The sequence below is a fragment of the Miscanthus floridulus genome, chromosome 12 (assembly GCF_019320115.1).
Source record: "Miscanthus floridulus cultivar M001 chromosome 12, ASM1932011v1, whole genome shotgun sequence".
Classification (NCBI taxonomy): Eukaryota; Viridiplantae; Streptophyta; class Magnoliopsida; order Poales; family Poaceae; genus Miscanthus; species Miscanthus floridulus.
In genome coordinates this window covers 49,240,845-49,256,461 of record NC_089591.1, presented here as the reverse complement: position 1 = coordinate 49,256,461, position 15,617 = coordinate 49,240,845, and the positions used below count along the sequence as shown (strand labels likewise).

The 15,617-nt window shown below is 47.0% G+C and overlaps 1 protein-coding gene and 1 non-coding gene across 2 annotated transcripts; one reads left to right on the top strand and one right to left on the bottom strand.

The window, feature by feature from the left end:
• Positions 1–9: 9 nt before the first annotated feature.
• On the bottom strand, positions 10–1,920 carry LOC136498372 (pentatricopeptide repeat-containing protein At5g61400-like; the record flags this gene model as incomplete). Its single annotated transcript, XM_066494313.1, has 1 exon — positions 10–1,920. A coding segment is annotated over exon 1 (1,443 nt), but the record flags the coding sequence as incomplete, so codon positions are not given.
• A 1,161-nt stretch (positions 1,921–3,081) lies between these two features.
• LOC136498674 (U2 spliceosomal RNA) lies at positions 3,082–3,282 on the top strand. Its single transcript, XR_010769685.1, has one exon. It is a non-coding gene; the product is annotated as a U2 spliceosomal RNA (small nuclear RNA).
• Positions 3,283–15,617: the final 12,335 nt, after the last annotated feature.

The window sequence follows — 15,617 nt, the reverse complement described above, 5'->3', positions numbered from 1 at the left end:
CTGATGTATTCTATCCAGGAATAGGAAGGCTTCACCAACTAGCCCTTCTTTGCTAAAGCTGTCAACTAGGATTGTGCATGTCACAATGTTGGGACTCAACCCATTTTCAAGCATGAGCTCAAACACTCCCAATGCATCTTGAAGGTTTCTATGTCTACATAATGCGTAGATCAGACTGGTATAATTGTAAACATCTGGAGCGATATCATGATGAATCATGTCAAACCAAAGGTCAGAGATGGCCTTGAGATCTAAATGTTGGCAACAGCCATGAAGAATGATGCTGTAATTTATCTGATCATGCTCAAAACCATGGTCTTGGAGGTTCTTGAAAATCTTTAATGCCAATGCAACCTGTCCAGTTTTGCAAAGGCCATGCAGAAGTGAACTGTAACTCACTTGATTAGGATATATTCCATTTCTTGCCATTTCATCAAGCATGTCATAACCTTTCAATAAATCCCCATGTTTGCATAACCCATCAACTAATATGCTGTAGCTGTGGACATCTGGGACAAACCCACATTTCTTCATCCCATGAAACACTTCTATGGCTTTGTCAACCTGACCCTCGCTACAGAAACCATGAATCACAGCATTGAAACAATAATTGCTGCAAGGGCCTCCACTCTGAGAAAGAGTTTGAAGAAAGTCCCATGCAGATGTTACCTGTCTGGAACGGCAAAGCCCATAGAGGTAAGTTCCATATGTTATAGCGTTTGGTCTCACACCATTCAATTCCATTTCACAAAGAAGCTCAAAAGCTTCATTTAAGCATAACCTCTCTCCATGTGTGTACATACTCATCAAAATTGAATAAGAGCAGAAATTCGGTGAAGGACCACAACTTTTCATGTCATCAAATAAACTCCTCGCATACATGATCTGATTCCCCTCGACTAAACACTTCAGCAAGAAATTGCACAAACGTCTGTCAACACCAACATTCTTGGCCTCAACATAAGTGAGAAGAGCATCCTCAAACATCGACGACTCTACAAAAATACGGATGACCGCAGCATAAACTTGTAACAGCGTCATTGACTGACCCAAATTGTTGACCAAGATAGGAGCCAACTCAAACAACTCTGACCCAGCATTTCCACAGTAATCAACAATACTCTGAATCAAGCGCCGGACCTCTCTGATTCTCCGCGGCAAGAACGCCTGCACAATCAAAGCAAACAAACCAACTGACCGAGATGGCCCGTATAACCTCACACACTCCCTGAAGCTTATATTTCTGGCAGCATCCCAGTTCGAAGCCCGCACTGCTAGTGTGATCAAGGGAAGCAGACGACGACTTCTATAGTCACCATAAGCAGAACTCTGACTGGGCTCTTCGTTATCAGAGCTATTCAACCAACAAGCCTGAGAGGAAAGGCGCGACACTGGGGGATAGCTCCTGATGACAAGGGCTCGGCGCAGAAACAATGGGACCACCCGGCGCATAGACGATGCTGATCCCCTCCTTACATTGACAGTACCAGCAGAAGCAGGGGTGAGCTATGAACGAACTACACTTCATGGACCAATATTACTTCACAAGTCGACGGAAAGGACCGCTGAGGCAACATCAAGTCCGGTAACCCCGGCAGCCGCAAAGGAATCGCCGGCGCCGCGGCTTGGCTCGAACTGGAGGCTGGTGGCCCCAGTGGTCTCCGGGCCGCCGCCCCGCGCCCCGGGCAGCTTCAGTGGTCAGCTGCACGGCCCCGGTCCCCTGCTCCTCGCCCGCCGCGGCAGGCAGCGAGAGATGGAGGCGAAGACGCAAGGGGCGGGGCAAGGTGAGGCCGACTTGGCGCGGGCGAACTTCCGCTCTGGATGCCCTTCAGCCACGATGTGAACGGAAGGGGACTAGAGGGGAGGACGGCGTGGAACTACGGTGGCGGCGGCGCGGGCGAATAGCACCGCTGCTATAGCCTGCTTGGGAACTTGTTTTTTTTTTTTTTGGAAAAGAAGTGAGCCGGTGAGAATGAGAAGTGGGATGAGTCTCTGCCGCGGGCACGATCCGTTCGGAGGAGGCGAGCAGGAAGGACCGGGCCACGAGCAACATTGCCAAATTGGGAGCCCAAAAGGCCCAAGTGACCAAACAGAGAGAAATAGCAAGGGCACGCGCTGCGCTGTGCTTCAGTTTAGTCCCACCTCGGCGGCTTTGCCCCCCTTGCTACAGTTGCCTAGGGCGAAAAGGAGGCGAGGTGCGTTTTCGACGGCGATTCCGCCGGCCCCTTTCCTCTTTGGAGAGGGGGATGGGCCGGGGAATCGTCGTGCGGCTATATATAGAGTAGGTGGGAGTCTACTTAGGTCTAGGGTTTGCTCGCCATCTACTGATAGCGGAGCTAGGGTTCGCCGGGAGGGTGTTCCTCTGCGGCGTGTTTTTTCGGGCGGCATCGGCGAGACGAAGGAGTCAACGACGCTGGGGAATAACTTCTCCCCACCTCTCCTTCACCTCGACGGTGTTCTTCTGCAGCGCCTATGGCGAGGTCGGGGAGTTCTATACAGGAGTCCGGGGCCAGCGCTTCATCGTCTTTGCCAGGTGATGTTACTGTTTGCCTTCTTTTGCATGGATGCAGAGCTATCTGTGGGTGTTGTGGTTGCTGGCCGGCCGGATCTAGCTCAATCCTCGTTCGGCGGCGGTGGTCGCTGGTGACGAGCTCAGATCCGGGAGCTGGAGAAGTTGGGGCGCGGCCCCGGTCGATGGGTGATCGCTGACGGCTTCATCCCGTTTCCCATGACGGGTATCTACTTCGACTCCTTTCAAAGCCATCGTGCAATGGGACTTTTCCAGCTCATGGTGGTGTTTGGCTTCTTCGGCGGCGGTGGGGTGGCCGATCACGGATGGTTCATGAAGGATCCAAGGGCATCGATGTAATTTTTTTTCTTGTTTAGGGTTCTTCGTGAAGATTGGCTGGGACAATTGTCTCTGTATCCTATACGTACGTGTTTGTATTCGTATGCACCCATGATGTATGTTTTTCCTTAATTAGAAATACAGATACATATTATAAAAAAAAACTCGGCCACTTTGAGCGGGCGGAGGCGGAGGAAAGTTATAAAATGAGACCCATAGCTCCCCAACACTTCATACCTTTCTCGGCCTTTTGGCTAAGAAGATCAAGTGTAGTATCTGTTTTTATTAGTTTAATTTAATTTAATGTCTGATATGTGGGCCATGTGTAGACTTTGATATTAATTTTTGATATTAGAAATTAGAAATTTATATTTTGTGGGGAGGCTTTAGCACATTGTTGCACTACAGCTCGAACCTGGCACACCCTAACCAATTCTCAATTAAAGCTTTTGTTGGGCCTTGTTGTGCTATAAAGCTCTGTAGGCCTTAATTGGGCCTTGTTGTGCTATAAAGCTCTGTTGGCCTTAATAGATTTGAAGCTTAGATGGGCTTTGAATATAGCAGGGCCCTAATTTAGTTTATAGTCTTGGGCATCGTATTTGGGCCCTATGGCCCTGTTGATAACGAAATAAAACATACTTTTGGGCCCTGTGACTGTGCTGTATTTACCAAAAGAAAAAAAAAACATTAGCTCCAAATTTGCATGATTACTGGCCCAACTTTGAAGGCCCAACCTTAGCTCCAAATTTGTATGATTATTACAGGTTACAGTTTGGGTGAAGTTTTTTCGTTCTTCTCTGACGCAACATGTTTCTACTTACTCATGCAAAATCAGCCTTAGCTTCAGCTTTGAAAGCCCAAGCTTAGCTCCAAATTTGTACGATTTACAGTTACAGTTTGGGAGAAGTTTTTTTGGTTCGAGAAGTTTTTTCTTTCTTCTCTAAACGCAGCATGTTTCTACCTATGCAAAATCAGCAATATATCCTAGGCAAATAATAGCCTTGAGATTATTATATATCCAAGAAACGAGCAACGCCGCAAACGAGCGTACAGACAGCTGCCACTCTCTGTATCTACGACATCTCTGGAAGCTTTTCTTCTTTCTTGCTGACGCAAAACGTTTCTTGCTCTCGTATCCGTATCGTCAACCTCTCGTCGCTGGTGCTACACTGCTACACCCGCTTCCCTCCATCGCCGGCGGCTTTCGCGTACACGCCGGAGTCAGTTCTCAGAATGATGGTGGTGGCGTCCTTGGACACGGAGATGGCCCAGTTGTCCACGTACGACAGCGGGCCGGGCCGGGCCGGATCAGCGGCCGCGTGTCCTCCACGTCACGGTCCTCGTCCTCGCCCTCCGCCTCCTCGTCTTCCAGGTAGGCGTACTTACTAGAGATAAGAGGTGAAATACATATTTATTGAAAATTTTAATTTGTAAAATAGGATAAATAAGGAAAAGCTTTAGATATAGATGCATACGTGATCTATTGAATGTGGCAATTTTTTTATGTTTACAACTTTGAACATGACATAATTTAATAGCATAAACTATCTATTTTTTATGCACGTAACCGTGTCCAACGTAGGTACCCAATGTACGTAAAAAATTACATGCGTACGTGTCCAATGTACGTGAAACTTTATGTTAGTTTGTCACCAGACAATACTCATACTGTCATATTGAATTAAAACTTACCCACTAAAAATTAGAGCATATCTCCATTAGAAAAATGTACGCTAGAGAACTAGAAACTTTACAAGTCCGTGAACGCAAATGAATGTTGAATTGTTTACCATGCTTAATTTCTTTGGGCATATATACATTGCAACAAACTTGATTATGTCCTTGTCTCTTTGTCAGTAAAGGGAGTACCATAGCATTGTCCTAACCTGATATGTAAAGCTCGTTTTGCACACAGGCTTGTGGAAATTCCACGCGTAGGTGACCATTATGAATGAGTAATGGCCAAATGGGGACCAACTAACTGTATAGAAAACGTTCATTTTGAGTTCACTGTTTGCTGGTCGTGTGTGATCTTTGATTCCAGAATCCGGACATAAGCCTTCTGGACATAGACCCGGTTTGGGACAATTTATTTCAAACACGCTTTGAATCAAAGTTGGATTTCTTCCACAACTATCTTCAATAACAATCTCAACACAAAGAATCTTACCATTTGGAGACTCTACGGCGGCGTCTTCATCTACAGCGTCGCCTATGCGCTGCTCAAGCTTGAGCCTGCCGCCTCCTCTCTAGGGAGTCCTACTCACCGCGCTCCTAATCTACCCCATCATTGTACGCTTCCATAGCCTGCCGCCGCGTGTTCCCATGCCGCGCACCATCACACACTCTAATGCCACCGGCGCGCGGATGGGGGCGATTGGCGCGACGTAGATGTAGAGTGTGAGGAGGAGACCTGGCGACGACACGGAGGAAGATCAAGACTGGTGGCGGTGTCGATGTTTTACCACCGATAGCCTGCCACGGGGATACCCGGGGCAGTATGTTCGGGCTTCGGCGTATGCCGAACTCGATGGTTTACGCAAGAGACAGCCGATTTATCCTGGTTCAGGCCCTCGATCGTAGATCGAGTAATAACCTTACGTCCAGTCGGCCTTAGCCTTTGCGTTGGATTGATTATGATCTGCTCTGTTCTCCTCTTTTGACAGGAGCATTGCCCTCCTTTATATAGTCAGGAGGCCAGAGTCCTAATCGGTTTACAATGAGATTTCCTAGTAGGATTACTTGATAGTTCTACTACTAAGATTTACATGGGAAGAATCCTAGTTGAACTAGATCTTCTCTCTCCCTTGCGGGGTATCCTGTGGGTCCCGTATCGACAAGCCCCCGAGCACTTCATGGTTGAGCTCTGAAAGTCTCGCTCTGCCCCTTCAAATCTTGTTGAGTAGGAATAAGATGTCATCCGAGTGCTTTCTGGAGTGAAACCTTGCAGCGCTTCTTAGGATCTTTGAGTGGTGGGTGCTTTTCTGAAGAAAAAATACATCCATCTGGTTGTAGCCCCCGAGCCTCTTGCTATTTGGAACAAGGAGCTGGAGGATCTTGTCTTGAAGTTGTTCCGATTGTTCGTTGAAGTTTTATAAAAAAGAACTTGAATATGGCTCGTTCCGGGTTCTTTTTGTCGTAATGTCTTGAAATGGTCTGTGTTGAGGAAGTCTTTTGGTGACGTGCGCTTTTTCGAAGAAAAAGTGCACTCACTGAGTGTAGCCCCCGAGCCTCTTGCTATTTGGAACAAAAAGTTGGAGGGTCTTGATCCTTTATGTTGTTTGAAAATTTGTGTTCTGAAGTAGTCCCCAAGACTTGGATTAAACCATCGTCCGAGTAGTCTCGCGGCATCCTTCCGAAGCGGCCTTTTAGTCTTGGATTAAACCATCATCCGAGTAGTTTTGCGGCGTGCAGCCTCCGAGCTTATGTCCGGGTTCCTTTTTGGTGAAATTGCACTCACTGAGTGTACGAGCCTCGTGCTTTTTGGTTTATCCCGCAGCTCCGCGCTTTTTCCGAGTTCTTCTCTTTAGAAAAGAAGTCGGATGAAGAGTCTTGATGTATCGTCGTCGTTGTAGTCTTGAGTTTCTTGTATTCTTGGTCCTTTGTCTTTGGTTCCGAGCCCCCGGAAGTAGTTGAAATGAAAACCGGGTTCCCTAGTTTAGTGTTGATTAGGCTATGGTGCTGGTCGAGCCTCCGAGCGTATATCCGTGTTGTTTTGTTCAGAAAGAAATCGGATGCGAGGTCCTGCTGTTGCCAGATGTAGTTGTATGGTGGTGGTTGAGTGTAAATGCCTTTTGTTCACGGGTTGTACTGTGCTGGTATATTCTTCCGAATATGCCCGTCTTCGAGTACTGCTTCCTCTCATCTGAGTCATCTATTATTGAGTCCTGTCTTTTCATTGTGTCCTTTGTTAGGCTTATTTCGTTGGTACTCCTAGTCCATGTGCGCCGATCCTTTGGTCTATAAATACTGTCCTGGAGTGCTTGTTTTCATTCATTGGATATTCTGTTGAGACCTTGGTGGTCATGAACATGGTAGTTTGTGAAGTAGAGCAGCCCCCGGGCATGTTTTGTAGTTCCTGTGTGTCTTGTCGTAGATGGAGGAAGTCTTGTGATAGGGATTAGAGGTAGGCTAATCCCGCGACAGCATTGTGCCAGGATGTACGTGGTGGTAGTTGGAGGAAGTCTTGTGATGTGGGCTTCGTTCCTTCATCCGGCAGTTCTAGGTTGATCCTCGTCGCTTGTCTTGAGACCGTCTGGTGCAGATCAACACCATATCCAGCATCACATCGGTCTTGGGTAGACAGATGCCTGCTGGCCTTCTATGCTCCATGTTGCCCTGCCATGCTATCGATTTCCGCCTTGGCTGCACTGCGTCCGTCCTTTGAAGAAAACAGTGTAACTGATGGCGGTTTGTCCTTCCGAGTAGCAATTTGGGACACGTAGTCGTTCCAGAGCCTAGTTGTGTCCGTGTTCCTCTTTGCTACTTTGCTTTTCGTGGTGCCGAGTTCGTTGGGTCTTGTAAGATTTGTAATCTTCTATTTTTGAAGTCGCTTGTAATGTAACGAATCTTTTCTTCTGAGTTGTCTTTGACTTTTCTGTTGTGATCCCTGTCGTTCGTGAGACTACCGAGTTCTTTCTTACATAACCGGGTTCTTTTGTTCCTCGTGAGGTAGCCCTTTCTTTCTTCTTTCTTTCTTCTTGGTTTGACGGGTTGTTCTTGTATCAATCTGATAACCCTGCCATGGCGTTGGACGGATAAGTCTGAAATCTGCCCGTTGGTTTGTACCGTTGTGAGGATTCGTGCCCTCCGTCATTTTAGCTGCGTCGGTAAATGGACCGTTGCGTTCCCACATTGTATTTTAATGGGCTTTGTGGGCCATTTGTATCACTGAAAAATCTATTTAAAGACCTTTTATCTTCCTTTCCCTTGTCGCCCAGCTCTTGCCTTTAAACCCTAGCTCTCAGAAATCCGCCGCCGTCATTGTCGCCATCACCCGAGCACCATTATTCTAGCTTCATCTTCCTTAGTGCCTTTTTTGCTTCCGCCAGTTCATGGGAAAGAAGAAAACCGCAAGCAAGTCTTAGGCGACCTTCGTGGACAAGGAGTCATCCCTGTCTTTGATTGAAAACCAGGAGTTTGTGGCCATGAGGGCAGCTCAGAAGGTTTGGCCGGCTCCAACAACGAGCGAAGACCAGCTGCGCGAGCTCATTAGCGACGGCTTGATCCAAAGCAAAGTCATCGCTGAATGGAGAGTTCTGGGCGAGCATCGGGTTCCGGCTCTGGGTCCTGGTGAGATTGTCCTTTTTGTTTCCTTTGTCCGCGCTGGACTTTGTCTTCCTGCCTCCGCCTTCCTTCATCAGTTTCTTGGTTATTTCGGGGTTAGTCTGAACCATCTAACCCCCAATGCCGTTCTCCATCTTTCTATTTTTGTTCACCTTTGTGAAGCCTTCCTTGGGATCCCTCCTTCTCTATCTCTTTTTCGCTTTTTCTTTCGTCTGAAACCTCAACCCCGCCGTGAAGAAACCAGCACCCTCGGCGGTTGCGGGATTCAGTTTTGCCAGGGTCTCAAAATTAAGTTTTTTGATTATGACCTGGTTGATTCTGTCAAAGATTGGCGTGCCGAGTGGTTCTATGCTGCCAATTTGATCCCTTCTCTTGTCGTTCACTCCGGATCTGGTCCTATGGTGAATGACCGATGGGACAAAAAGCTTGAGTCACCTGCTGAGATTCAAGCGATCCAGCCACTCCTTGATAGGATTAGCATGCTGAAACAGCAGGGTTTGACCGGCTTTGGTATTGTTTCAAGCTTCCTTTGTCGCCGGGTTCAGCCTTTGAAAGAGCGGGAGCATCTCGGCTTTGAGTATTCTGGGGCCGAGGATCCTTCACGCATGGTCCCAGCTCTTGAGCTGACCGGTGAGGAGGTACTCGAGCGCCTCCAGAAGATGTTGAAAGGAGTGAGCGTCATTCCTCCTGCCGTCCCTGAGTTCTCGGCCATCAACCCGCCCCCAGCTGTGAGTTGTCTATCTTTTTGTTTGAGTTCTTTATGTACTCTTACTACATTCGTTCTTGCTTAGCTTTTCCTTGTCTCGGTGTTTTATCTTTTTTCGCAGGAGCTTGGGCAGAACTTTGTCGATCCGATCCCCCTTGATGTTCTCCCTGCCGTGGTGGAGACTGGGGATCGTCTAGTTGGTACTTCTGCAATTAGTAAGTCTCAAACCTTTACAGCCCTTCCTGGGGTTTCTTTCAGATTTGTTGATGTATATGAAGAATATGTTCCTCGTCTAGTCCCTCGCGGTCCTCGCAGTGTCCCGAAGAGGGGGCGAATGGACGGGTCTTCATCTGGCTTGCCTATCTCCAAGAAGCCTCGCAAACCAAGTACTCCCTCAGGTACTCCAGTTGTTGCTAGCATGCTCTTAGGTGAGCACATTTAATACTCTTTGTTCTTTTATTTTCATGTTTCTCTCTTGAACCGAGTACTTTTCATCTCCTTTTCAGCAGGTGCTCTGGTTTCGTTGGCTGAGGAAGAAGAGGATGATGAAGTCCCCCTCATCATGCGGCGGTGAGTCATTTGTCATATTCTTGTTGCATTGAATTTCTCCTCTTTGTTTTGAATTTTAGTCTTGAACTTTTTGAAGTAATCGGAGGTCGGGTGTGAGTTCTTCCGAGGCTCCCGCGTCGACTTCTTCTGAAGCTCCGATGTCGAGTTCTTTGGTTGCCTCTGTTCCGAGCTGTACCGCTCCTCCGGTGCGGAGTTCTTCCACGGCTCCAGCTCCGGCTTCTTCCGCGGCTCTGTTGTTGGCTGTCCCGCTCCCGTCGTCGGGTGGCGGGGACGTCTTCACCGTCGTGGTTCCCCCTGTGAGGCTTTCTCTTGGCTTCGCGAAGAAAAAAGTAGTCGGGTGAGTAGATTCTAGCTTTATCTTTTTGGCTTTTATCTTCCTTCCTCTGGTTTTTATTGGTGCTTCCTTTTATCACTTTTCAGTGTTTCGTCTTCTCTAACTTCTTCATTGACTTCTTCTCTGCCTCCCGCCGTGCCAACGAGTTCCGAGCCTCGAGACTCACAACATTCTGTTGATGAAGTCGCCGTGGGGGCTTCAGAGCTACCTGGCGGAGTTGCGGACTTGGTCGCTCTAGAGGTAACTAAGGCCGTCGCGCCGGGTTCTTCTGAGGGTTTGGCTCTGGCTTCCCTGGAGGTTGCTTTGGTCGTTCCTTCTTCGACCCAGCCGGCCTCTCCTTCCCCTTCTCTTGCTTCCGGCGGCCCCTCCTTTTCCGGTGACGTGGTGCAACAGTTCGATGCCACTCATCGGTTATCGGAGCTGACCGTAGCCTGGGGGAGCTTGTCGACCCTCGCGACTTCTTTTGGTGAAAAGCTCCAGGTAGGTCTTACTGCCACTCCTCTTTTGCATGCTTGTTTTTCTTCTATCCTTACGCCTTGTTTCTCTTTGCCTCTTTTTGCTCAGTCTTTCTCTCGTGATCATTCTGGCTTCTTTTTCTCATCTGAAAATGAGAGGAAGTTGTCTTTGGAGGTGGATGCTCTGAAAGCCGATCTTGACCTCCTCCGGGCTGAGTTGGAGACGGAGCGTCAAATGCACCAAAAGGAGGAGAAAGCCCTTCGTGCCCGGGTAGTGGAGACGGAGAAACAGAGAGATGCTGCGGTGGAGTCTGCGAAGAATGAATGCAAAGGTGCTGTGGGTTCTGCCTGCTTCTTCTTGTATCTTGACTTCTTTTTCCGCTGACTTGTTCTTGGGTGTCCTACCTAGCTCTCCGAGTTGAGAAGCAGAAGCTCTCGGAGAGTATTGATGAAATGAGGGCCCTTGTCCGTTCTAGTCATAATAGAGCTAAGGAGGTAATTACTCATGCTGAGGAAGAACTCGCCCTTGCTAAGCTGATTAGGCGCGGAGCTGATAGAGATCTTGTGCAGGCCCAAAAAACTATTGAAGGCTTGTCCGAGAAGCTGGCGACGACTTCTGAGAATTGGAATGTTTTGTGAAAATCTTTTCGTTCAGTAGCCGATGTCCTCCGGACTCCAGCGGATGATGGGCAATCTTGGGCGCAGTTCATTCCCCGGATTCCGACTCGTTTCCAAGAGTTCGCGAAGAGGTGTGCCCAAGTATGTACCAAGAATGTGCTGGCCTAGGTCCGGGTTCTTGCTCCAGAGGCGCCTCTCTCCAAGATAGTAGAAGAAGCTGAAAGCCAAGAATATCTTGACGCCGTTGAGAGGATGGAGTCTGAGGTCGAAGGTCTAGCCAGTAGGGTTGTAGACAGTCTAAATATTGACATTTCCCTTTCTGATGACAACGCCTGACTCGATTGAGCATCCCCTTGTAATATTACACTCCCTTTTTAAATGAAGATTCTTTATTTTTGTTGATGTATTCTTTGCCTAGGTGCGGTTGAAGTTACTTGTCTTGCTGAGTACTTTGTCCTGTTCCCGTCTCTGCTCCGTAAAACAACTCTGTGCGTTATTCTGATGAGACCTCTCGATTTGTCGAGTACTTTTCTTTTCTTCTTCCTTTGTGATCCATCGAGTGCTTTGTCCGTGCTATGACTTGTTAGATGTAGATCTTTGCGTTAACAACCTTTCGCCTGCGCTATGTAAAACGACTCGGTATAGAATGTTGCCTTGACAAACTTCGGCATCCGAGTGCTTTCTTGAGTGGCGCTTGTGCTTTTCTGAGGAAAAAGTATTCCTATCTGGATGTAGCCCCCGAGCCTCTTGCTTTTCGGAACAAAGTGCTGGAGGGTCTTTTGAAGTTTAAGTTTCAGTAGACTCAGCCATTTTGCTTTTTGTTTCGGGTGTTAGCTTTTAGCTACCCTCATCGACGAGCTCAAGCGTTTTTTCAGCTATTTTGCTCTCGGCCGGGATGCTTAGGCATGTTTTCAGCCATTTTGCTTTTTTGTTTCGGGTGTTAGCTTTTAGCTACCCTCATCAGCGGGCTCAAGTGTTTTTTCAGCTATTTTGCTCTCGGCAACAACTCGTTGAAGGTCATGACAAGACATGCTGTGGATGAATGCCATCTTTATTGATCATGAGTATAAACTACTACATATGTTGTTGAAGAGTATTGCTTTTCGTCGATTGTGAACGTTGGTCCCTTGTGGCTTGCATATCTGTTTTTTCTTGAGTTGTTTCTATGCGTAGAATCTTCTTAGCTGGCTGATGTGCCATGTATTGCTAACTTCTTTTCCATCTTCGGTTATTAACTTGTATGTGCCTGGTCCGGTGACTTTTGTGACAATGAAGGGACCTTCCCATGGACTAAGTAGCTTATGTCGTCCGTCAGTCTTCTGTATCCTTCTTAGTACTAAGTCTCCGACTTGTAGTGATCGAGGTTGGGTACTCTTGTTGTAATGCCGTCTTAAACCTTATAGGTATCTAGCTGATTGGAGGGTAGCGTTTACTCTGATTTCTTCTGAGCTGTCGAGTTCTAATCTTCTTGTGTGTTCCGCTTCTCCTTCATCGTATTGCTATATCTTTGGGGATGTCCAGATCAAGTTGGCTGGCAGTACGGCCTCTGACCCGTAAACTAGGAAGAAAGGTGAGTAGCCTGTTGCTCTGCTTATTTGAGTTCGTAGTCCCCATACTACTTTCGGTAATTCTTCAATCCATTTGGACCCATAGTCCGCTAGTTCTTCGTATAATCTTGGCTTTAATCCAGCTAGTATGAGTCTATTAGCCCTTTCTACTTGTCTGTTGGCCTCTGGATGTGCAACAGACGCATAGTCTATACTGAAACCACAATCTTGTGCCCAGCCCTTGAATTCTGTAGCTGTGAAAGGGGAGCCTAGATCTGTGATGATTCGATTGGGCATGCCGAAACGGTGCATAATGTCTTGGATGAACTCGACTGCTTTGGTTGCGCTGTACTTCACGAGTGGTTTGTATTCAATCCACTTGGTGAATTTGTCGATTGCTACGAAGATGTACTCGAAGCCGCCTTTTGCTTTTTTCAGGGGTCCTACTTGATCTAGCCCCCAGCAGGAAAAAGGCCAAGCGAGTGGGATGCAGATAAGATTGTGAGCTGGTACGTGGGCTTGTCTTGCAAATATTTGGGAACCTTTGCATTTTTTGACAAGCTCTTCTGCGTCTTTCAAAGCGGTCGGCCAGTAGAATCCGGTGCGAAATGCTTTGCCAACCAGTGTCCTTGAAGCGGCATGATTTCCACAGCAACCTAAGTGTATTTCATCTAGGATTTCTTTGCCTTCTTCAAATGAGACACATTTTAGTAGTACTCCTGATGATGCTGCTCTTCTATAGAGTTTATCCCCTACTAGAACGTAGTTTTTGCTTCTGCGAACAACTTGTGTGGCCTCTGCTTTATCTGCTGGCAGTTTATTTTCTTTGATATAGTCAATGAAAACTTGGGTCCATGAAGTGTTGATTATCAAGATCTGAACGCCTTTAGCCTGAATTTCATGTGTTGTTTCACCGGGTTGTTTGATAGAGGGAACTGACAGCTCTTCTATGAATATGCCGGGTGGAACTTTTGCTCTGTCTGATCCGAGCTTGGCAAGGACATCTGCTGCAATGTTGGAATCGCATAGGACATGTAAAATTTCTAATCCTTGGAAATGTTTTTCAAGTTTCCGTATTTCAGCACAATAAGCACCCATGTTTTCTTTGGTGTAATCCCAATCTTTGTTGACTTGGTTGATGACCACTGCTGAATCACTGTATACGAGTAATCTTTTTATTTCGAGGGTAATCGCCACTGGTAGCCCGTGGATGAGGGCTTCATATTCTGCTTCATTATTTGTAGCTCGCCATAATATCTGAAGGACGTACTTGAGTTGTTTTCCTTCTGGAGAAATGAGGAGAACGCCTGCACCGGCCCTGCCTAGTTTGAGTGATCCGTCAAAGTACATCTTCCAGTGGTCAAGGATTGTATCTGATAAAGGCTATTGAATCTCTGTCCATTCGGCCATGAAATCGGCGAGGGCTTGAGATTTGATGGCTTTCCGTGGGGTGAAATTGATGTCAAGAGCTCCAATTTCAACTGCCCACTTGGATATGCGCCCCGTGGCATCTTTATTGTGTAGGATGTCTCCGAGTGGAAAATCTGTCACCACGGTAATCTTGTGGCTTTCGAAATAGTGGCGAAGCTTCCGTGAGGTAATGAGTAGAGCGTAGAGTAGTTTTTGTACATGCGGGTACCAAATTTTGGATTCTGACAGTACTTCGCTGATGTAGTATACAGGACGTTGCACTTTATACACGTGCCCTTGTTCTTCTCTTTCTATGACTATTGCTGTGCTGATTACGGTAGGAGTTGCCGCAATATATAGCATCATATCTTCATCTTTCTTTGGAGGTGTTAGGATAGGCGATGAAGTGAGGTATTCTTTAAGTTTTTTGAAAGCTTCGTCGGCCTCTATTGTCCACTCGAACTTGTCTGTCTTCTTTAGTAGTTTAAAGAAAGGTAACCCCTTTTGCTCGAGTCTTGATATGAAACGGTTGAGGGCCGCCATGCATCCTGTTAGTTTCTGCACATCTTTGACACTTCTAGGTGGGCCCATTTCTGTTATAGCTCGAATTTGCTTGGTGCTGGCTTCGATCCCGCGCTGACTGACCAAAAATCCGAGTAGTTGTCCTGAGGGAACTCCAAATACATATTTATTTGGGTTTAATTTCCATCTCCATTTCTTCAAGTTTTCGAAGGTTTGCTTTAAATCTTCAATTAGAGTGTCTGGGTTCTTTGTTTTCACCACCACATCGTCCACGTATGCCTCCACATTTTCACTGATTTGATTCCCAAGGCAAGTCTGGATAGCTCTTTGGTACGTGGCGCCAGCGTTCTTTAGTCTAAACGACATGGTCTTGTAGCAGTAGGCACCAAACGGGGTGATGAAAGATGTCTTGCTCTGGTCTTCTTCTTTTAGTGCGATCTGGTGATATCCTGAATAGCAATCGAGAAAAGATAATAGCGCAGATCCTATTGTTGAGTCAACTATCTGGTCAATGCGTGGTAGCCCAAACAGATCTTTTGGGCAATGTTTGTTGAGATCTGTGTAATCGACGCACATACGCCACTTGTCCGTGTTTTTCTTCTGTACAAGGACCGGGTTTGCTAGCCAATCTGGATGAAGGATCTCCTTGATGAATCCGGCTACCATCAGTTTTGTTATTTCCTTTTTAATTGCTGCCTTCTTGTCGGGTGAGAATCACCGTAGCCGTTGTTTTACAGGTTTGGAGCTTTTGTTAACATCAATTATGTGCTCAGTCAACTCCCTTGGGACTCCTGGCATGTCGGCTGGCTTCCAAGCGAAGATATCTTTGTTGTCCCGAAGAAAGTTGGTGAGCGCGAGTTCCTATTTTGCTGAGAGGTGAGCACTGATAGTTGCTGTCTTGGAGGTATCGCCTGTGCCTAAGTCGATTTGCTTGACGTCGGCGTCTTTTGGTGGCGCGATGATGCTAGGCTTGTTTCTGCAGCGATTGTGGCTATTTCTTTTCTTCCATTGTCGGCTTGTGCTTTAGCTGCAATTTGGATCGCCTGAACGTCGCAGTCAAAAGCGCGCTTTAAATCGCTTCGAAGAGAAAGGATATCGTTGGGTCCTGGCATCTTAAGCAGTAAGTACGGATAATGTGGTATTGCCATGAATTTGGCTAGTGCTGGACGTCCGAGGATTGCATGATATGATGAATCGAAGTCGGTGACTTCAAATTTGATAAACTCTGTTCGGTAGTTTGAAGGAGTTCCAAAGGTAACTGGTAAAGTAATTTATCCGAGTGGCATGGCTGCTTTGCCGGGTGCTATTCCGTAAAAAGGTG